Source organism: Scomber japonicus, chromosome 19, assembly GCF_027409825.1.
Source record: "Scomber japonicus isolate fScoJap1 chromosome 19, fScoJap1.pri, whole genome shotgun sequence".
NCBI classification, from domain to species: domain Eukaryota; kingdom Metazoa; phylum Chordata; class Actinopteri; order Scombriformes; family Scombridae; genus Scomber; species Scomber japonicus.
In genome coordinates, this window is record NC_070596.1 from 24,674,892 (window position 1) to 24,698,883 (window position 23,992).

At 39.3% G+C, this 23,992-nt stretch overlaps 1 protein-coding gene across 4 annotated transcripts in view; it reads left to right on the top strand.

Moving 5' to 3' along the window:
* Window positions 1–23,992, top strand: part of mast4 (microtubule associated serine/threonine kinase family member 4) — a 102,813-nt gene that overhangs the window by 41,762 nt on the left and 37,059 nt on the right. For 3 of the 4 annotated variants that reach the window (XM_053340705.1, XM_053340706.1, XM_053340708.1), the window contains exons 4-5: window positions 7,415–7,446; window positions 16,476–16,556. In XM_053340705.1, the coding sequence (XP_053196680.1) occupies window positions 7,415–7,446; window positions 16,476–16,556 (113 nt within the window). The remainder of the gene's footprint in view (window positions 1–7,414; window positions 7,447–16,475; window positions 16,557–23,992) is intronic. The other variant, XM_053340707.1, reaches the window with a different exon arrangement.

The following is a 23,992-nucleotide window of genomic DNA, read 5'->3' on the forward strand; positions in this document are numbered from 1 at the left end:
TTCCTGTACTACATGTGTTGGGAGCAGATAACTGGTTTTATTCATCTATTTGACCTCTCCTATTCTCCAGATGCACTTGAGGTCAGATTGAATTTCAAGTGAAGTCTTAAATTACCTTTTGTAAGTCTCACGGTCATTCTGAAGACCATTTGGCTTCTTTCTTCATTTAAAGCATAAAGCCAATGAACAGCATTCACCCAATGAATGTATAAATGAACAGTCCCATACGCACAGGTAATGGCAACAGACTTTAGGCCTGGCTTCGTGGTAATTATTGATCTTTAAAAGTTAAGAGCATCTTCTGAGAGCGTTTCCACAAGCTTTCTTAATAACCTCCACACGTTTTCCCAAAGCAATAGTGAAGAGCAAGGGCACACGCATGCCTTTTAAGTAGAGGATGTTGAATACAATTTAAAGTAACACAGCATACTATTACTAACAATAAAATTGCTTATAATGCTCTAAGTATTAAATGGACGCTTAATGTTCCGGCAACAGTCAATATGTTCCTAGAAGTTCCTTGAATATGGACGTCATTTATCTTTTAATGTCATTCTGTCATCATTTCTTTCTTTATTAGACCTTAACATGTGGCACACAGCATATGCACTTAGATAAAAAAAAAAGAAAGGGAAACTGAAAACAGAACATCAGGAAAGTGGCATCTGAGCCAGAAGAGATTTATGATAGGCGATAAGAGGACGATGAAGATAGAAACAGATGGATGAATTGTGTTAAATATATAGTTAAATACATTATGCGTGAATATGTGATAATTTAGCTTTATGTTCTTATTATGTAATTTAAAGAGACAGGAGCTAAAACAGCTTGTTTCAGACAGAGGCTGAACTGAGGGGCTCCATTAAAAAGCCAGTATCAGATAATTAAGGAGTTTTTTGGACTGTAAGTCATGCAAGGACATTGCAGTAGAGCCCTAGAATAAATATAGACTTCCAATGTGCATAATGCATCGTCTTTCAAGTACTTTATGGAAAAAAAGACGCTGATCTAGTCTAGTTTTGTGTGATATATAGTTGTATACTTTTACCTGTGTAGTAAGTTCATCATTTTAGGTTATCATGTCTGTCTTTTGCCTTTTTAATTTGCCTTTTTGTGTTCATGAATAAGGAAAAGTGCATCTCGCATGTACTGTATATCCCAACCAGGCTTCAGGCTAGTCATTAAAAAATGTTTAATGGTCCATGAGAAGTTATTAAGGGTCTCCTTATAGCAACAGATTATAGAGACAAAACACTGACATTTACCTCTTTTTTGTCTCCATTTGTTTAATCTACAATCTTTCTCCCCATCAAAAGTACGTATTGCTCATAAGTGCGATTTGCTGAGTGACCCCAATGAAGGTTGCCAATATCGAATCAGTGTAGCGTCTGACTATACAAGGTGCTAAAGTTGATCCAAAGTTATCACTCTTAAAAATTAGAGGCAAATTTGAACTAGTATCTAGATGCAGCAGGAAGGATTTGGCTGATTTAACCACTTTGATGTTACTCAAGGTGTTGATTTGATAACATTACGGCTAAATATGAGAATAGGGATTTTCCTGCCAGTACACCACAGTAAAAGCCAAGTACACGTTTGATCTCGAGAAGTAGGAAAATCCAAAATAAATCAAGGGGAATTATTAATGAAGCATTACACATAGGCTTTTTAAGGAGAGCACCACCACAGCTTTGATGTGATGTCTCGGAGATTAAAAGTTGTTGCTTGAAGTCATTCACTGACATTTTGCCCGGTGGAACAATAAACTATCTCAGGTTCATCGTGTCAGAATTGTTCTCTATCAAAGCTCTGAAGAGATTCCTGGATAAACACATGCTCAAGTGCTCAAGGTTTTCTTTCGTTATTGGTCAAGACTATTTCAAGGATGAACAGCTCTTATGTAATTCCTTTCAGCTTATATTACCTAATTGACAGCTCTTTAACCTAATATGAAGTTATAACCTTTAATGGAAATACTTGTATGTATGATACACATTATGCTGAATTTGAAATATGAATACACTTCACTAATTCAGATCTTGAATGTTAGAGTTTCAGATTTCTCCAGTCAAACGGAGCATGAATGGTCCACTACCGAAAACAGCAACAGCTCATACAGTCTGTGGTGATAAATACATTGTGTTTTTCATTTGACTTCTTCATAATAAAAGCCAGCCTTTGTTTTCCCAGTTGAATTATTTTAATGTGAACTAGCAGCAGTAGGAAATGTATGGTTTCCATTAGGGCTGGTCTCAGTGACATAACATTACAAACTGTAAGGCTAGATTAGATGACGCTTCATTTCCTGTGAATCCCTTGTGCATAGGTAGGCAATTTGAATCCCACATGGGAATGGTAGACCCCCCACCACAATACAAATGTCTATGAGGATGTTAACACTTGCTTTTAAAATTAGTTTCTGTGATCCAAACACAAGTCGACAGCTTTTTTCACACTTGTGTCTATCATGCGTCTCCAAGGTGTCCAGCTGATCACTCGTGTTCAGATTTCTTTACTTTCTTTACTGCTTTACTGTCACTTCCACTACAAGGTCAAAGAGCCACACGCACAGTTATAACGTCAATCTGTTGCAAGATGAGCACCAGATTTGTTTGGCTAAGAAAACATAATGTTTCAAGAACTATTCCAACTGTTGGTATTCGGAGGATGAAGTCATTTAGTGTCAAAACAACCACCATGTCCTTAACTAATGACATATTATCCTGTTACCAGTGTACCTGTACGGCAAGTGGTTTAAGTGATCGGATTACAGCGTGTCTTCTGGTCATTAACACTCCTTATGTAGTGAGCTAATTGCAGAGTGTTAATATATTGACGTATGTTGAGTTTGAGGATCACAGCAGAACGTTTGGTCGTGGGCTATAATGTTTTCTAACTGGATTAATCATCTCTGTATTTCAATTCTTTTTACCTTTTTTGGTAACTTTTGAATATCTGTGAGTTTCTGATGTCGTGTTTTTGCATAAACTTTTGAAAGAGAGACCTCTGTGTGGTTGTTGTTTTGCTGGTATAAGTGGATTCATTTTGTTTCCCAAAGGACACAGAGGACACCTAATTTTGTGACAAACACAAAACCAAACATCCTTGAGGGAGAGCTCGAGTTTGGATGTGTCTCACCACTCCGTTCATTAAAACCATGTCACGCAGTGCACTTTGAATATGCAGTGTGGGATGCTTGCTGTCAGTAATAGGCTGCCTTCTCTGCACAAGCTTTATTACACTTTATATAAATATTTTCCTGAGGCATGAATTGATTTCTCATGAATACACGTTTTTCATTAAATTGATATTTTTACTATTATCGTGTTTTTGCTCTTGATTTGTCTTTGCATTATTACAGTAGACATCATACTGTGATTTGATGTGCTGTGATTGGTGGATATGCTATCAGTGTAAGTCATTCCCTGCTGGTAATTAGTGTTGTGTGAGCTGCGGTCATGTCTCCCAAGGAAACTCTCTGCCCTTGGTCTTCTGTAGGCAGCAGGGGAAGCTAGACATTAAGCCCTAATTGATAGCTAAGGGAGAGTGGGGCTTAGCACTTTTATTGCTGACTGGAGCAACCAATACACATCAACTCAATGTCCTACACCGTTTCAGACAAAGGACCTCACCCTTATCAGGTTCTTATTAAACAATGAATTGTTCAATTATCACATCAGTAGGATTTGTAGCCACAAAACAAAACAGATCAAAAGCCTGGATATTTTATCCTTTTACAGCAAATGGACAAATCAGAAGGGAGGGATTTTGAATAATCGGAGCCGGACAGCTTTGTATGTGTTTTACACTGCTAATATAAAAGAGCACAGGGAAATACTGGCAGGGTAAATCAACCTGCTTCTTCACAAGAAACTACTGTAGTTCAATAAAGTGTACTGATAACACTGAAGGGAATACAGTGATCTGAACACAGTGTGCTTGTCTGTCACTGTGGCTGCTGTTGGTCCTTGGATCGCTTGGCTGTTCATGTGGCGCTGACACATCAACAGATGCTGCAACAGCAACATCATTTGTGGAAGGTTGGGTTTTATTCAATTCACTCCTACTGCCGCAGCTTTCAAAGAAATATGTTCTTTGGAGTGTTTTTACTGAAATATGTCATACATTTTTTTTGAAGGAGTTGAAAAACAAATGTCCAGGTGTTCTCTAAATCCAGAACCACGGTGAATGAAGGGTGTGTTTGGGGACAAAAAGAAAACATTGCACTGTAAGGTACTTTTGATGTGGCTCCAGCCTCAGGCTGTGGTAATTACTGAAGGAACTTTCCCAGACGACTAAAATCCCTTAAGGTCCTGTAGGATAGTTTCAGATGTGGGAAAAAAGTCCCTGCATAGAAAACACTACTCACAGAGCAGAGTCTGTGGGTCAAGAAGGCAGACCATTGCTGATTGGTCAAACACAGTCACTGTTGCAAAAATGATGAGTTTAATATCACAGAAGACAAAGACAACTTGTGAATATACAAATTTGAGAAGCTGAAACATATACATTTATGTTATGTTTGTGTAGAAGATGATTGAACAGTTAATAGACTGGGGAATGTGTTAATGAATAGTTTTTTTGATTGTAGTCTTCATATATTGTGTTAACATAGTGATTCACAAGGTATTTAATGGTTGCAAGGACTTTGCAATATTGCACATGTTTACCAGCAGTATTATCCTTCAAATAACGACCCTGTGAGAATGTGTAATCCCTCAAGAAATCAATGAGAGTATTGTTTGTGCTTGTTTCAGTATACACAGTAAACCCTGACCTCTGTATAACTCTGCTGGCTACTGTTGGCCTCAGCAACAGAAGTACAGTAGTGGGTTTAATCAAAGAAATTAAAAGACGGTAAACAAACCAAGGCTACCCACTAAATGCTGAGGATTTTAATCATTAGTGGAAAAGCCGCCCAGCAGAATCGCTTTGATTCTAGTCGGAGATCTTTGTTGCTCCGTCTCTGTATTTCCTGTCTGTATCTATACTGTATGTTGGCTGTTATCTGACAGATATACTGTCAGTATAGATAATTTGGGGTGTGATAAGCAATTCAGCTGACAGTGCTGTCAGGGGCACTTTATGCTACGCTAAGATTCACACTTTTGATGTCATTCACAGTGTGGACTGTACTATAACTGGTCAGCAGGTGTAAATAATTGTATTTCACATCATTTTAGTTATAGCAAATATCACAATATATGTAGATAAGTATCAATAGCGCTTCACATGGCCTCAGAGTTGACCGGAGAATGGATCTGATTTTAGTGTCTACAGTTAGTTCTCACATGTAAACTTAATTTATAAGCAGTGATGAATGCACAGACTTTAAACAACCATTAAACAAACACATGGCTCAACACAGCAGAGCCGACTCCTCAGGTCAGGACTCGGCAGTCTTGACCTGAGGCCTGAAAGATAAGGGACACTCTTTCCAGGACAACAATGTACGTATTTTGCATAGGGAAGGCAGATGGTTTGAAAGAACAGCGAAGGAACCTATTTAAGTCAAAGTAGAGCCACCATCTGTCAACAGAGAAGGAGGTCTAAGACACCACTTATCTTCTCTGTATCGATTCCAATTTTTCATATGTGCTGCCTTAGCAAGCACCACTTATCCCCTACCTCCGCTGCTGTCCTTTCATCCCTTCCCCGGAGACTTAACCATTCACACTTGGCCTCATGCGGCAACTCCACCTGTCATTTACACTTGGCCTCAGGTGACTTCAACAGACGTTACAACAGCCAGGACACTTAACGAACCGAGCGGTATCAATGATCTTGATAATGACCCCCAAGTAGGTTAAATACCTGGGACTCCTTGCCAGTCAGTTAGAGCTGAAAAAGCCTCTTGGATGAGAGGGTAAAACGTCTTCAAGGATCTACAGCCAAAGTCCTGTTGCCCTCATTTCAACCCTCCTTGGTTAAAAATGATCTGAATGACTGAGAATCATCACAGACTCTTAATTTACACTTGATTTAGAGCAGGTGTAGAGTCATTTTTTTTTAAAGAATAAACCTTCACACTTAAATTTATTAGATTTCTTTGGGGAGGGGAGCATTTTATGGCTTTATTAGAGAGTCACCAGAAGAGTGGTGACAGGAAATGAGGGGAGAGAGAGATTGCAACAGAGGTCTCTTGTTGGACTCAAGCCAGGAATGTTGAGATTCATGATCATAATCGTAAACCTCTAAGCCACCAGGCCACACTATAAAGTAAACATTAATTGATTGAGCTGAACTTTGAATAGGCTGTTTAAGGAAAGCAGTATTTTAAAGAGATCGTAGCAGAAACTAATTGTCCTAACTGATCAGAGTGTAAAGTGCAAGCAGAGAAACATATTCCCAGTGTTTTCAGTATTGTGATTTGGTGGTGTCAGATGCTGTTGATGGTAAAATGCTCACACTCTTGTTCACTTGGTTCAGGTGTTATGTGACTTTAAGTAAACACTTTTAAACTCGTCTCTGGGGTGGGAAATAACAGCTTTCACCTGCTCTGTGATATTCTTCCATATGGTGTCTGTTTGTGAAGCTGTAAAACCAAACCACTGCAGCAGAATCACAGGTTCAGTGTCTCTCTTAAAGCGACTATGATCAATGTCTTTTGTCATAATAATGTGTCAAATAACAGAGGTGTTGCTCATAGTGATGAACCTACAGAGAATGATCAGAGACTCTGCAGCTCTCCTTGGCTTTATAGAGCTTTATATTGAGTTCCAGCTCGTTGTTTAGCTGTCCGGCTGCAACTTCACTGTTTTGGTTCACTCTCATCAATCTCATAGTGTTGCTTTTGGCTGCAGCAGGCAGTTGTTTTCAGAGGAAATGCTCTTAAAATCTCACTGGACACAACCTGCTCAGTACTAAACAGCAAACAGACACAGTTGGCAGCTAGCTGGCGAACATAAAGGAACATTTAGCTGCTAAAGAGCCAGATATTTCCCTCAGGAGCTGATAGAGAGCAACAGAGCAAAGAGAGAGTGAATATTGGACTTACATTCACCAGGTGGACAGAAACACGACACATGAACACGACACATGAATTATAATGATGCTCTGCAACTGTGGGATGTGGAAATAAGCAACTGTTTGCTGTCATGTTCACTGTAACAGATTATGTTAGTGGTGTGGTCACAACATGTTTCCACTGAAAACAAGTGGCCAAAAGAATCAATTAATGCAGATTTAATGTCCACTTTCTTAATTTTGGTCTTCTAATTTTGATGATTGCTGTTTTTTATGGACTGTGATGTTAGCTTTCTTTCATTCATGAGAAATAAACATCATCTGGTATACTGACGAAGATAATTTACCAGCTTTGCATGAATAACTTTCAATGCTACATACCTGTGACTGGTATTAAGTTGTGAATGTATGTGCTTATAACTCTTCTCTCTTCTCTTTTCATTTACAGAAGGAGTTGAGTCTTCCTAGAAGAGGCAGTTTGTAAGTACCCATATCTGTGTTACGTAGACATACAGCATACTGTTTAGAGAAGGGATGTTTTCCATCCGATTGCATCTCAAAGCCTGTTTACAGCTGGCATTAAGACGCTTCTAGGATGATCCAATCACAAGTGGACCGCTCTAAGTACATCTGTTCACACCTGGCATTATAAAGTGTCTCCAAATACGCCTCGAGTAACTACTTGTGATGGATCTCACTTCCTTGCTGTGTATGCAAATAAACCTGTGCATCATTTCCATTTGCAAAGAACAAATGCATTGCTGTTTTTAACCAGCAGGAGGATCGTGGGTCCGTGAACCCCTCTGTCCAAAGCTGCAGGATGAACAAATATACAATGCATTGTGTGCTCCCTCACGAAAATCAAATCTAATATCTCCCTGCGTCTGTGTCTCCCCGTAAAGAGAGAGATGTTGTGCCCATTCATGCACAAGGCACAGCAGCGTAACTTCATTGATTATGTAAATCTCCAAACTCAGCAACAGTATCGGTCAGGATCTAATGGTAATTAATGTTCTGGGTGCTTCTACACATCCAAAAGGTCAGCTGTTACACACGGCATCCATCCTCTTAAAAAATCTTAGCTCCATAATGTCAGCACAGCAAAATAAAAATAAAAACAACTATATTTTAACTTAACAGCTAACACAGGACAGAGGAGACAAAGTTAAACATTTAGCTTCTGAAATTATTATTTTTGTACGGACAAGTTGATTATTTTTAAGATATCGGTCAAGATATGTGAAATGTATACAACTATATAATATAAAATACTGTTCAAAGGTAAATATACTACAACACTAATCATGTAAGGAAATTACATTATTGTAGATTGAATGATTTACTTGAGTTCTCCCGGCCTGAATTAACATGAATATTGTGGCTCCTGCTGTATAGTTTGTTTTTTGAATCAAATTAAAAGTGAAACTTGAATATTTAGGCACAGAATCGATGAATGTTATGATTTATGGCCAATGCATGAGCAGCATTTGATACCAGGGCTGGCACCAGGAATTTAGCACCACTACCCAATGATACCTTATTGTTCTGTATGTTACACTCTCTGTAATAGAAAGTATATGTTGTGATTGATATGACAGATGAGACACAGCTTTTAAATCGCAGACTTTGTGGACTGATTGATTTTTGGTTCAGTTTGACATATATTATCATGTACTGTAGAAAGATTTACCCATGACACCTTGCTGCTCTGGCTGCCACCTGAGCAGAGGCGGACACCTCCTGTAATAGAGGTGAGCCATTACTAACAGCCTGCTGTGAGATCACCAGCTGCACCAGTTTATATTTATAGCAGCGGAGCCCCCATTGACCTTGGTAACCATACGATTTATCACCTTGAAAAGTAGAAAAAGTGAGCATCAAGTAACACATTAAGAAATATAAATATGTATGGGTCTATTGTAGGATATATTTACTTCTCTTGATAATTATCACTGCCATCTCTAAGTGCCGCGTCCCACTTTTGTGCTTGGTTTTTTAAACACTGTTAAGCAGGGCGATGGTGTAAATTGTTGACGTTGGAGCTGAGAAGGGAATAAAGCTGACATGTGAGCATGTAAAAAGATAATGTTAGTGATAATGATGTGCAAACCCGGAGCTGACAGACACTACATCTACTTATGTTCCAATAACAACGAGAAAAAAAAAAGTTAACGGAAAAGAAAACTTGACTCTTGAGGAAGTGTACTGTATGTGTTTCGGCTCAGTATTTGCCAAATGCACAGCAGCAGAGGTTTTGTTGTGACAGAGAGCCATCTGCTGAACATTTGATGTCATTAATAAGCTGGTGGTGTCAGCTTGCAAGTTAATTGTCAAGGTCCACAAACTCTGTACATCCTTGGAGGGATTTACAGTATTAACCTAGTTCCTTTTCCAACAGGAGTAATGGATCTTACCTTTTTAGGATATGTCATGTGTTGGAGTTTGTTTCCAGCACGTGTCACTCTAGTTGAGCGATTTACAAGAACCTATTTATAGGCTGACCTTAATAACTGGAAGTCTTTCGCAGGGTCCAATTAAATAACTCAAAACGAATCATTTATACGTGTTGGCAAGACACTCATTTGAATTTGCTGACCATTATTATATTAGATCGTATTCTCATTGCTCTTCATCAGCACAGAAACACAACCTGTTGCACTTTCAGCTCAAAGCAACCAGAGATGATGTTGCTGCTGCTTTTCCATGCAACCAGATATTGAAGAGGAACTGTTGACTGTAGATTCTGTTATGCAGACTTTTTATGGTGATTATGAACAGATGCTGTCAATGGTTAGCCATTTACTCAGAGTTTTCTAGTAGTAGTTTTACAGCTACTGTCATCCCTACAGGCACATTCACACACATCTTTCAGCATCTAGTGATACTAATTTGATCAGCCAATGCATAACAACTAGTCCTCACATCACTGTTCACTCAGTTAGGAAATCTCAATCCAAACTCGACTGCCCTGTGCTCCATTGAAAGAGGAAAAAGTTATTTGACTGACGGTTCAGTCTGCAGAATCCTTCTCCGCCTACGTCTTCTGAGAGTAAATATTCACCTAACATGCTCTCGCTCTCTTTAAAAGAAATGAAAGTCTTAGTTTGCTATGCCCTGATGTTTTACTTCATGCACTTGCAGTCGTCTCCTTGATCTGCTGTGACTTGGATAAAAGCTCAGTTTTACAGCGCTTTGGACAAAATGCTCGAGAAGTGTAAATCAACAATTAATTTGGCATAAGCTTTTGTCCAGTATGACTTCCAAATACACAACATTAAGTGCAAACCTCAATTTGTCACAGTAATGCAGAACAGATGGAAAGAACAACTTGTGCTAGAATCCTATTATTTAGATTTTAGTTTTTTTCCCTCACAAAGTATTTGAATGTCTTTCAAAAAAAAAAAACAGGTCATTCATAATATTTTATGCATTGAAATCAAACAAATGTCCCAACTGTTGCAGATACTGTGCAGCTGCTCCAAATGAACAGATAATGTCCATCACACTCCAGATTACTTATGCAGCATTATCTCAAGTATTCCTCGGAAAAAAAGTGTTTCCGTTTTCGATCTGCAATCCCAATTACATAACTGATCATTATCTCCAAGAGTATGTGCAAACATTATGGGAACGCTTTGTTCTAAGATATGCCAGCAATTGTATTGTATTGTAGAGTGTTTTGTGAGTGCCCTCACTTATACAGTCTGTATAGTCACAAGAAGTTACATGAAACTATTTCTGTGGACAGATTTACACAAGAGCTGTGTCATTAATTAGAAGGTGTAAATAAGCTGTTATAATACTGATTCATATCCAGAGGACAAGTGAAAGGGTTGTGTGTAATTGGATGGCTGTGCAGCTGTGAATAGGATGCATGATAAATGATGGTGAGAACATTGGAGTCAAGATGCCCAAAAATATGTCATCTCATTGAGTAAGACAAATGGCAATGTGCTCATGCTCCATGATTTAGCAAAATGATGTAAGTAATGAATGTCACCCCCATCATCTCATTACGTACAGTATCACTGCTTTCTATAGACCTGAAAACACCGTCAGCATACTGGAGCAGAGACTAACGTTGGTCTGCTTTACCTGCATAGAGGTAGAACTGATTTCAAAAAGGATACAACAGACGCTGCTGTGCAAACTGTGCTGTGAGTCAGTGAAAGGGTTTTTTTTTTTTCTCACCCCAGATACAGCAGCAGTCATAAATTATTATGAAAACCTTGGTGAGTCAGGCACCTTCTTCAGTAAAAGCCACAGATTAACAGCACAAAGAAAATCACTCCGAGAGATGTTTTTTTCCAAAGTTAAATCAGAGTTCAACTAAACTCTTCTAAGTAATTATTTCTTTCCTGTTTTAGTTAGTTCTGGTACATTAACTAGTTTCTATGTAGGTAGACAATGATAAAACATGCATATCTCAATATTCATCTATAACTGGTGGCCAACTTGCCTCTCAAGATTATCTCAATGCCTGAGAGTGTCTACATATTGATTCGTAAGGTGTCAATTAAACACCTTTCCTTCATATTTCCTCCGAAGATTAACAGCTGGCATTGCTATATTTGATAATAAGTTTCATTTAAATACATATTCAGGTAGCACAGGTACTGTTTTTCTGTCACATCTCCTGGTTCAACAGAGAGAAGCTTGACAGTCTGAACCTGCTGACTGAAAAGTTTAGAGTGACAGGGGAGTGTGAATTTATTCAGAAGTGCAGAAAATATATTGAGACGGTGTGAAACTTTGAGGCAATATTAACATAAAACCTCCAAAGATAACTTAACTTGTTAAATATCTGCCTTTTAGTCACAAATATTGAGTTTCTTACCTATTTGATTTAGATGCAGAAAGACTTCTATCCGTCATAAAGCAATGGAAACGTGTGTCTAATGGGGTTAATATGATGATATAGAAGAAAACATATACAGCATTCACACAGTAGAGTGCAAAGTTAGTCACTACTTTTTTATAGTGTTCAGTTGACTGTAGAAACAGGTTTGATAGTTGGGAACGGGTGTGGTGGCTGTTCTTTTTTACTTGCATGGTTGATGATCCAAGAAGGTTTTATCAGCAAGCCACACATTTGTTTAGAGTGTAAAACTATTTTTGTCTCCTTTTAAAAATCCTCTTAATGCCATTTTTATATTCCAGGACACATTTTAGGGTGGTGAGCATTTGCCTAGCACCCTGAAAATGTTTGGTGTTGTATAAAAAGAGGAATCGTGTACCATTTACAGACAGAAAGTCAAAGCTTTCACTGTAACTGTGACACCAGTTGGCTCGCTTGTCTCTGGCTATTCTCATTGTGACATTTACGAGTAGGACGGGCCGAAAATGACTCGGCACACTGACCTGTACCCTCTGTTTGTGTTTGTTTACAAGGTATCGTCTCTGGTTATGAGGATTGAATAGCTGAGAGTCGACTGAACAGTTTCCAGACTCTCTACATTGTTCAGTCTGCCTGCCGGATAGCTAATGCTACCTAGCAACAGTCTGATCAGTTAGAGAGCGGACCTTTCTGCTCTGTCTGTGATTATCAACTGATTATTAAACTGGATGCCCTCTACTCAGTTGACACATCTGGTACTGACAGTCAATAGCTGTGTTAGATAACCTGTATTTTATTCATAATGATGACAGCCTAATAGCTCTTTTATTGTGCTTCTTCAACTGTCTTTATGAATATGTATTTAAAGCTGAAATTTGCAGGCCAAAAAATAAATAAAAATCGAAATTGTGAATTGACCCAAAGCTTGCAAAAAAAACAAATCCACTTATATAAGCAGGGAAATTAATCAATCAAAAAGAGTAGTACATCAGACAATCGTGTTGACTCCTAGTTGGTAGCCTTTTCTTGACCTGCCCTATGCCAGATACAACACCTTCACATCTTCTTATGCTCCAATTCCTGCTCGCCTCAGCTCCCGGGTATGTGGTTAGTGCTGTGTTTGGTGGCTCTTTGCTCTTCAAATATACTCATGGCAATAAAGAATTCATTGGTGTACCAGATGAGAGAGTGAGGCAGCAGCTAAGTGTTTGTGTCTGGCTGCTTTTTATTCGTCTCTCCCATTATCACCAGTTTGATGATAAAAAAAAAAAAAAAAAAAAAAGCACCATCATTCGCTCGACTGACTGTACGGAGCTTTAGTCGCAGTTTTCTGTTGCAGTTACGGTTTCTGAAATGACTCATTACACCACATTATCAGGTCTGCAACTAAGTTATTTTCATTATGAAATGATGTCTTCAATCTTTCTTGTTGCTTGATAAATTACAAAATTATGAATAGATTATCAACATAGTTAATAGACTCATCACTGCAGCTCTACATATTTTAGCAGTACGATTTTTTTTACATTGTGTTGTCACATCGTTTGAATAAGTTCCCTCTTTCGTCACGCAGTAGTTCATCCTCAAAAGATTTCCTGTTAGTGAGTCATTGATTCATTTTGACTTTATTGGGATCTTGATGTTTTGGCAATAGAGTGTTTACAGCAATATGTGAGGATGAAATGCATCATAGGTATAATTCTACTAATGCCAAGCACTAATCTCTGGGGTGTTTTAAATCCCTGCCTCTCTATTATACTTCCTTTTACCTGCAGGGTAAGATGTTTTAAACACACTCCTTTGCAAATTGCATTTTTTAACTCCTTTTTAATTTTATTTGTGTGATTTATTGTGTAGAAAGGATTTTACTCCAGGTGTACACACTCGGTCTTGTCGTACATTGACTGATGTGGACTGACAGGTAGTGGTGCATTATGTTTCTCTTTCGAGGATGACATCATCTCTGTGGTTGTGGTGACATTGCATCATATGGTGCGTGCCTCGTGTTTAGTGTCTGTCAAGGTGACTGCGTACACAGGAGCAGATCAAATATACATTTAATATATTGCATTAATTTCTGCTACGTAGCAAGTCACCAGCTGGTGGAAAGTGGGTGTGGTGGTGGTGGGGGGACCACAAATGTGCGTGCGTCTGTGAAGGAGCAGGGGGCGTGTATTAGGGGAGGGGAGAGCGGGTTATTGTACTGCCTCCATGCCCTCCGCAAGCAACTGAGGATCTCATTTGACAGCTTCAAGGTGGAACGTGGAAAGACCAAAACAAGAACGGTTGCCCCCTTTTTTTCACTCCCTCCCTTTTTGTGGGGGGAGAGAGAAAACCAATCCGTCTCATCGCACTGTGGTGGCTGGGTTTGGCTCTTTGTCAGTGCAGGGGGGGCAGCAGGCAGGCAGGCAGTGTGAATGCATATCATGACCACAATAGAGCAAACGAGCACAGTTCAGCCATGAAAGCCCAGCGGGAGAGGCTGAGAATTCCAGGGCTGACGCTAGAGTGAGTATTTTCCTCCGTTATCCTTCCCGGCTTTGGAGGCAGCTTCTCTGCAGTGTGTAGCTTCATCCGTCTGTCATATTTGTTGCTGTCTTTCAGGGTTGCTTTAAGCTCAGTGCAGCGTTAGCATTAGCAGCAGCATCTGCAGCAGGAAGTCTGATGTCAAAATCATTCACATCTAGCCAAGTGGCTTGTGTGTGTGTGTGTGTGTGTGTGCGTGTGTGTGCATGTTCATGCATTCATGTTTTCTTGCACTTGTGTGTGATAGACAGGAAGATAACATATCACACTGAGGAGTGCCGCAACAGCACAACATGCTTTTTTTTTTTTTTTTTTTTTTTTGCTGGCATGAAACACGCACACACACAGTGCACATGTAGGAAACACACACACACACACACACAGACACACACGCTCATAACACACCAGTCATGAGTCTTGTGGCAGCGTTTGTTGGGTGTGATCAATAAGATGAAAAATCACTGAAGGCTGTGTGTTTACATGGCAGGCTTCCCCCTTTTTATCACAGCCAGTCATTTTGACTTGATTCATTTTTTATTCAGGTCAACAAGGCATTTGTTATGGTTCCCTCCAATTGAGGCTTTAAAAAATCTGCAACTGAGAGAGGCAAATAGGACACAGTGTGACTACTGTGTGTTAGATTTTCTTTAAAATCATTATTTCTGTGCAGATTTCAGGACAAGTGCTCCAAAAAATGTACTTGTGTGTGAATCCTTTATGAACTAGAGATCATTGTAATTAACCTTTGTTCTATTCTTATGGATAATGAGTACTGTGCTGTGTTTTATCTACCAGCATTTTTTAAATTACCTTTCTTGAGTGAATTGTACCCACTAGTCATAGTTTATATAATCATACAGTACAGTGAGATCTGGACATATTGCACTTCTTATTTGTACTCCTTAAAAGATGAGGCCGCCAATGTTCCGTTTTTTTCCCCCCATTGTCAACAAATCCCATAAAAAGACCGTCTTGTCTGTCGCCCGAAACCCATTTTTTTCCCCACTGAAGATGTAAATCTTTAGTCACAAATGCATACAAAAACAAAAATAGAAAAATTCTACTGTAGATTTTTGCAATTCTTACTAAATAATAAGATTTGGTGCGGTGTACATCAGTATATCTGGGATTGATTCATAACAACAGTAGTGGAGCATTGTATCTCTAATTTATCAAGGTCTGGATATTCAGTAAATACTTGTTCTGGTATAGTATGGTCTTTGTTGACAGTGAGAAAAACAGAAAAATCCCCTTTAAAACAGTGTATACTATTCACATACAGTAGTTTAACATATGGCGTATTGCCTCTGTTATTTTAAGGATGTCTTTTAGTCAGAATATTCTGGAGTGCCACTGCAGTAAAACTTATTCACCTCTATTTGACCTAATGCTCTGCAGTGCCACTGCTGAAAGTCTGAATAGGCCTCAATCCTTGACATGAAAGTCAAACTCTTTCTGTATGATTGGAATAAGAGGAGACACACTATTTCTATGTTATAACAAGTATTCAGTCAGACATGTGATTTAGGTTGACTCTCCTTCATAACTCTCTTTAAGATCTGTAGCATGTCTTAGAAAAAGGATGCTTGTTTGTCTTCTTTGATTTTTAGTCTGAAATGAAACAGGCTTCAAACAATCCCCCCGGTGTCAAACACACATTTTCAGAACCAGACAAATGCTTTGGGAGCCTGCTCTTCAAACACAATACTGGTTTATCTGACAGGGATGATTTACCTTACATCAATGGTTCTCAACCTGGGTAACAGGGACCCCCAGGGGTCCTTGAGGCAGTTCCAGGGGATCACCAGAAAATGGGGAATGTTTTAATTTCACTATTATTTCATTGACAATGAATATTCTGTAAATAGATTTGACACCCTTCATTGTTAATCTGTCAAATTATAGAATAGACAGTTATCAAATATGAGTCCGCAGCCTTATGTGTTTCATTTTGGGGGGGGGGGGGGGGTCCTTGCCACCAAAAAGGTTGAGAACCACTGCTCTACATGATGCTGCTGTCTTGATCTTTGGATATGTCAGAGCTATGGGAGATAGAAAGGGGGGGTTCTTTCTCTGTGTGAGTGTGTGTTCGTGTGTGTGTGTGAGATAAAAGACAACTATTCACTACACTTCATTTAACTTACAGCCTCACTCCCCGAAGCTTGAGCCCCACTCCCACTAGCCCTTGCAGTCCGTGCAGCCCTCTGCACGCATTTCATTTTTGGAGGTAAGCAAAAGCTCTTCAAACATGGCTATTTGGTTTAGAAAAGGCCTTTTAGTGCATGTTTGAGTCAGTCTTGTGTTCATTTGTCACAAGGCTAGAACCGGGTATTCAGTTTGCCCTCCTAAAAATCATCCGCCATTGAAATGACATTGTAAGAGGAGTGCTTATATAATGTTGATGGTGTCACCCCTTCCCCCATCTTGGCCCTCTCTTTTCTGAGGTCGGGTTTATGCTCCTCTTTCATGTGCTAAGTAGGATTTGTGGCATTTGCAATACATCAAAGTGAAGAATGGTCTCAGTAACTGCGTTTACATGGACTTGAGAAGCGCAGCTCTGGGGCTTTTTGATCATATTTGAGATATAGTGTTCACATGAAACACCAAAAAATCAGTTTATTCATATCCATGTATACATTATGAATACTAGTATCCTGGTTACTGATTACTGAATGCTCTTATTGCTAATCTGCGGCCATTGAAAATGAGACCACTTTGGATTATAGCGGTCTTATCACTGGGTGCCAACATCACATTGCAGATTTGACTTAGCCGCCTTATCGACAACAATGGGAGAAGAGAGCGAAAGGAAATATTAAGCATGCCCTCCACTTTGACCCGTGTCAAGGTGTCACTGCCACCACACAGGACAAGGAAGCAGTGGTTATATTTAACTCTTTCATCACTGAAAAGACAAAAACCCCCAATGTCTTTATCACTCCAGATGCGAGACGCTCTTATTGCTGCCATTGTTTGTCTTCCTGTTACGTCACGTGGTTGAAGTTGCACCTGCGCAGGTCGTCAGCAGCAGTCAGAAACCGGGATGAGATGTACACAATGCAACAGTATCCCAGTTTCTCTCAGAGTACTTCGCTTAACATAATCGGGTTTCTCAAAACCGGGATAAGGCCTTATCCAGGTTTCTGAAATCGGCATATGATGTTTACATGTGCAAAAACAAACTCATACTCATGTAGTCATGTAAACACTCTCAGTCTGTCTGGATCCTGGCTGCATCGATGTGTGGATGATGGTTGACAGCTGTGATTGACAGTTGGCTCGTCTGCTGATCTCTCCGACTCCAGGATGAGTTGACTGTTGTTGAAATATTTCATCCGCTTAATGTTGCTCGATTATAATACATGCTCGGTTAGCACAATTTAGCTAAAGTAGCTAACATTCGCCAAGGTGTGCTGCGCTCAGTGTTCCTAGTAAGCTAGCGTTATCTTTGGTCTGAGGTAGATGATAATACATGCTCGGTTAGCACAGTTTAGCTAAGGCAGCTAACATTCGCCAAGGTGTGCTGCGCTCAGTGTTCCTAGTAAGCTAGCGTTATCTTTGATCTGAGGTAGCAGGGCATACTCATTATTTATAAGGTCTTAGCAGAAAAAGATGTTACTGACATGAAACAGGATCTCTGGGCTTCAAACTTGTCCTCAGTAAACCAGCAGGTGACATCACACCTAGCTACATCTGTCTTTGTATATAGTCTATGGACCTGAAGTCATCTTGTGGTTGTACATTGGTTTACAAGCGTTTATACAGTATTATTCCTGGTTTGCCACCCAGGCTCTCGAGGTTCATGGTGTCCAGACACAATGTAAAAAAGCTTGCCTTGTTATCTACTGCCTTTTAATGTCATGACGGATGTTAATTACAGTCTACTCTATGAGATCAAGGGAAGTATCAGTAGTTGTATTTAAAGGTGAATGCTATGCCCTAATGGATAGGTTTACTGTGTATTTAGTGCAACCCTCTGCAGCAGCTTATCTTAACTACTGTTCAGCTGCTGTGTCCAAAGTGCATCTAGAAAATGGAAAGTTCACAGCACCACAACACACATCTGTATGTTCTACTGAAGAAAAGTACACAACCTGTTTTCCTATCAGGTTTTCTCAGCTTCTGACACAAAGGTTGAGAAATAGTTGGACTGGAACTGTTGAATGTTGTTGTTGTTTTTTTTCATTCAAAACACTCAATGTTCAGGCTTTTCTGTATCAATGAATACCACAAAACACCCACCCATGTCACCTCCGACCTCCTCCTTGTTCCGCTCGGCTTTCATAGAGACTCAAGTGGAGTAGGCATTTAAGTGAGTCAGCTCCGTACGAGAATGTGAAGATTGTATTTATATTTATGGTGACTTAACATTATCCTGCACCTTTTATTATCCTGCAGTAGAGGGCCATCCATCTGCATCTATAGACTATCAAACTGCAGCACTTTGGACCAAACTGATCTAAATAGTACGTGGATCAGAGATGCATTACTAGTGACAAAGTTAGTGAAGCATTGTTTTTGCATCAAGTCTATCCGAGCAGGCATTTTAAATCAATTATAATCACTATTCAAAAATCCTCAATAAACCTCATGTTCAGAGCCAAACCAACAAGGATTTGATCTACTTATAAGTGTTGAGTGTTTCAAAAGCCTTGGAAATGGCTCCACTGCAACATTATGCATCATTGACCTGTTTTTTTGTTGTTGTTCTTGAACAACAGGTCTAGTACTGTAGATCAATTTATTGTTAGTTTTGCTCTCAGTGTGAGATTTGTTGAGGATAAGAAAAATATAGAAAATTGCCAGCCATATCCTTTAATATCTCTCCCCTCTATTTTTCTTCACCTTCCTGTACAGCTCTCTTAATATTTCCTGGCGAGTACTCTCAGACTGACTCATATTGGATAACACTTCTTGCCCTTCTTGATTTTTCAGCAGCTAATCAATATAACAAATGACAGAGTTTGACTGTGACACTGTTGTTGTAACAAATACTGATCGTTACTAGTATGAAAAATGGGGTTTAAGTCCATGAAAACTTTAAGGATTATAACTTTAATGATGTTTCTCATATAGCAATAAAATGTCAAAACACATCTATTAACTGTAAAAGTGTTTATAGCCTCTGTAATTCATATAAGCCATCAGAACAGACAATGATTCATGAAATATGCTGACATGTAGCACAATGTATGAATGAGAACAGATTGGTCCATGTGTTAATTACTTTGCTGCAAAAAAACTCTAATTCTATGATAATACTCATAGTTCAGCTAGATTGCCAATACATTAAAACCAACATATATATCACAGTATTTTTATATTTTCATTTCCCATTGAATCAAAACTAACGTCATTGTTAAAATATCTATCTTTATGTATTTTCCTTAGCTACCAGAGACAAGTCATAAGTCAATAAGAGGACAGTAACCCAAATTTTTTTGCTTGTGATGTCGGTGCTGCCGGTGAACTCTCTGTTCATGCTGCTCTATGCAAGTTTGACTTTGAACCGTCTGAACCATCACTTCCTATGTGGAGCACAGAAACAGAGCAGAGCCATAATTAGAGTGAAGGCTGTCACGCTGGCCTGTAGGGAGACGGACTAAGCCACTCTGAGGGAATGCACACACACACACACACATACACACACACACACACACACACACACAGGAAAAATGTCTTCTGATAACACTCTATTACAAAAAAAGTACACGTAAGTAGAACTAGCGGTTATGTGCCAGTCATGGTGGTGTTCCTCTTTTTTTTCCCGATTTTGCTCTCCGGCTCTCTTCCTGAGCTTTTGAATCCCTTCCAGGCAGTGCACTTGGCAAGTGATTAGACTCATCTGCAGCATCCTGATGGTCCTCAGGTCTGACTGTGCACTTCCTTTGTGAAGCTTTCAGCCTGTCTTTGAAACACTTCTTTTGCTCCATGTTCACTGTGAGTGTAATAAGCGGCCAAACAGAGTCTGACAAGACAGTCGATCTTACCGTCCTAATGGCCTCATGAGAGTGATGTCGTGTGGTCTGTTTGGCTTTATTCCTGTCATAAAAAGACATCTTTATTTTGTTTCTTTTTTTGGTTTTCATACATTACAACTCAAAATAACACACATTTTTCAAGAAATTGGCTCGTTTCAGTGTTTGTTGTCTTATGTCATGCCAGATATGCTAAGAAGGCAACTAATGAGTGTTTTCATTACAATTAATCTGAAAACAGGATATTTGATTAACATAGAAAATAGTGAGTTTAAATCACAAATTGACATATTGATACAGCTTGTTTTGTTCAACTATCACTGAAGACAAGGAGCATCAGCCAATATTGATATTTGAGCAGCTGGAACCAGTGAAGTTTTGGTATTTTTTTATTATAAAAAATACTTTAAGTCTATTTGTTTAGTTGTTGATTGGACACATCTGTTGGAGCTGTGGTAGAAAAAAGAGAGGTATTTTTAATTTATAGTCTGAGCTATGTAACTGTTTGTTTCTTGTAGTTGGATAAGACATGTCGAATGTTTTGAACCTGGATTGTGAAAGTAACATATATACATTACTTCATCCCTCTAGTGATTACAGAACCTCCAACTCTGCACACACACTCTAACAGAGCTGCTCTTATCATGGCCAAGTGTCTGTCTGCAGGGCTAAACTTTGCTCCCTCCCTCGGGGACTAATCATTGGATATAAGTAATCAATGCCTTGGACCTAAGGTTGGATTGAAATGCATTGGTTCATCTTGGTGGGTTATTGTTTTGTTCTTGGCTCTGACAGCTACTTCAGAGAATTTGTCTGCATACCACAAGCTGGTATCATGAGCTGACCCTAAGAAGTCTCACATAGACGCAGGACTTGAAAGTCAAATTCATCACAGAACTGACAAAACACCAGATTTTATGTGCCTGTACATGCTTGAGTACAGCTTTACTCTCTAGTTTTCCTTCCTTTCCTGTCTTATAATATTAAAGGGAAAACTATTTCTTAATATATATTGCAATACATTTGTTTATTCCACACTTGAAACTTCAGATCTGCATGTTTTCAGTAGTCATTGTAAATTTGGCAGCTTATCTGACTTTACAGCTGACCAGATAGCACTAGTCAAGGATCAAAGGTGGATCAAGTAGAGGTGAGGCAGGCATGAATGGGACGGGACTGTCTATGCAGGGCACAGTAGAGGGAAGAATTTATGCAGTAGCAGAAGAATTCCATGCAAAAGCACAGCATTTCCATTTCAAATAGGTCCTGCCTAATACACTGACCCACCGGACTTTTGGAGGGGAGCCAGTTTGTGAAAGCTGCGAGTGCACAGCAGCATCTGCTGATGATGCAGCACCCCTCTGTCTCACAACCCCCCCTTCACAGGATGTGAAGTGGTAGATGCCTGTTACATGATATGAAGCATGTTGAGCAGGGGAGCAGGGTGAGTGTTTGGGATACAGAACACAGTCGCAGTGAGATGGGAAAACAGAAAGTCAGCTGGTATTAGGTGTCATATTCCTGCCACAGTGAAGGCTGTCAACGCCTGACCTGGATCACACATTCTGTGTGCCTTTCAGGATCCTCCCTGGATTACTTTTATTTGAGGACAGAGGAGGACAACGTGTCCTCTCTGCTAGTGTGTTTATGCCGCAGCTGGCTGCAGATGTGACTGTGCAGAGGAAGTTTGGACCTAAGGAGAGCTGCTATAGGAGTACTTGTCAGGACTGCTCTGGAGGTCGCATCCTCCTGAACCCTGAAATCCATCGCTTCTGCTCACAAGGTCTTCACAAGCCCCCTTTACATCTCCCTCTTTGGCATGACTTGGATACAATGTCTGACTCTAGTCTGTGGACAGTACTGTCCAACTTTAACATGCCACATTTCTTAAGTGGAGCTCGTCTGCGCCGGTCCAAAAGGTAATAGTTAAAATAGTTTGAAGTATTGCTCTATTGTCTTTACTGCAGTGTGTGATGTGTTGCCCTACAGGAAGGTTTCTGAGAAGCATTGGATAAAGAAATTAGACTGTCCAGTATCAAATGTCATTTTCCTACCAAACAGGTAACTTGATATGGACATGCTTTATGGCCCAGTGAGTGGCAGGAGGGATGTTTGTATTTACAGTAGGTCAGCTCAAGTGTTTTATAAAAGGCGACATGAATAAGAAGCTGGGTGTTCCCCTGTCTGCCTATTGTGTATTGTTTGCTTTGCTAGCCAAATTGTAATTGAGTGTTTGTCGTCGAGGCAGTTTCATGTTCCTTACACAGGATGTGCACTTTCCATCATCTCATCCTATTATTTAGCCATTTGAAGGTGGAAGTGAAAGCTGATTTTCATTTATGTCAAAATGTTGTAATTTCTGTTACTGAACTGATACTTCTGATTCGACAAAGTTGTGTCTCTTGGAAAATAAAAATGTTTCATCCAGTTCTTTCTATTTCATTTGAGTTTTTAGCAGCCTCCCCAACATCTGAGAAAGAATAATCTGTCGTTGGTGTTTGTGATTTAGAATGTGTAGAAACTGCTTTATAGCTAAGCCACTTCATCCCACTTCTTTGTATATGATGGGGCTACAGTATTGGTGAAGCCCATATAAATGATATTTATTTTTAATCCCTGTCCTGACCTATTTTATAGTGCAGAACAGCTTAACATGAAATACTGGCTGGTTTTGGACATCTTGCCTCAGTGCATAGATATTTCTTTTCATTTGTAAACCACTGTCAGATTTTGCGGGATATTGACAATGAAACGTCTCCGAGGTCACTGCCAGGTTTCGCTGCAATGACTGTAAGGATGATGTCATAATTAATGTAATATGTACAAATATTGAGAACAGATGGGAAGTTTCGTCACATATGACATTTATCTCTAAACTACAAGGAAAACAGCTGGCCATCACCCTTCAAAAAAAGCACCTTTGCCACTCGTGCATCTCAATATTTTGATATATGATTATTATATTTGATGGTTAACCTATGCAAGACACTGTACATTCAGTAAAGAAGGCAAGTCAAAATAGAAAATGAAAGATGTAAGAACTTTGCTGCAGTTAATCTTCATATTACCATGATGAATGTACCAAGTAAAATGTGTGATTTAAGAGGAAATATAAGCTCCTCTCCAGCTTAAAAAAAACACAACAGACATGTCAAGGCTGAGCCCGTTTAGAGCTATGTAATACTGTTCTGTACATCTTCAGATGTGGAGAATGACAGTGGCTTAAAGGAAACAGCTTTCTTCAGCAGCTACAGTACAAACACAAGCTTGCAGTGTTATTTTACCTGAGTGGTCCACTTTTTAAAAAATACTATTAATAGAGCAGTGTGTGTCATATGTCTGACTTTGAATTTGGGTTTGTCAAGAGAGGAGCAGCAATTTATGTGGCATTGCACTTCGTCAGCTCACCTGACAGCTTCTGACAAGGCAGCGAAACTGGCAGAAGTAAAAAAGATTAATCATGGCTTTTAGTCGACATGGGTCAGGATCAGACACGGGAAAAAAAAAAGAATTATTTAGTGTTGAAAAATCAAAGGGTTTCATCTATTTTTGCTTCTTCCCTTACCCAAAATAAGCAAGCAAGCGTAAATCTGAGCTATTGTCTTTGACAGATTGAGATTACTTTGTAATAATTAAGAGATACTGTAGAGTAGAATATAAGGTAAATATAAACATTTGAACCATT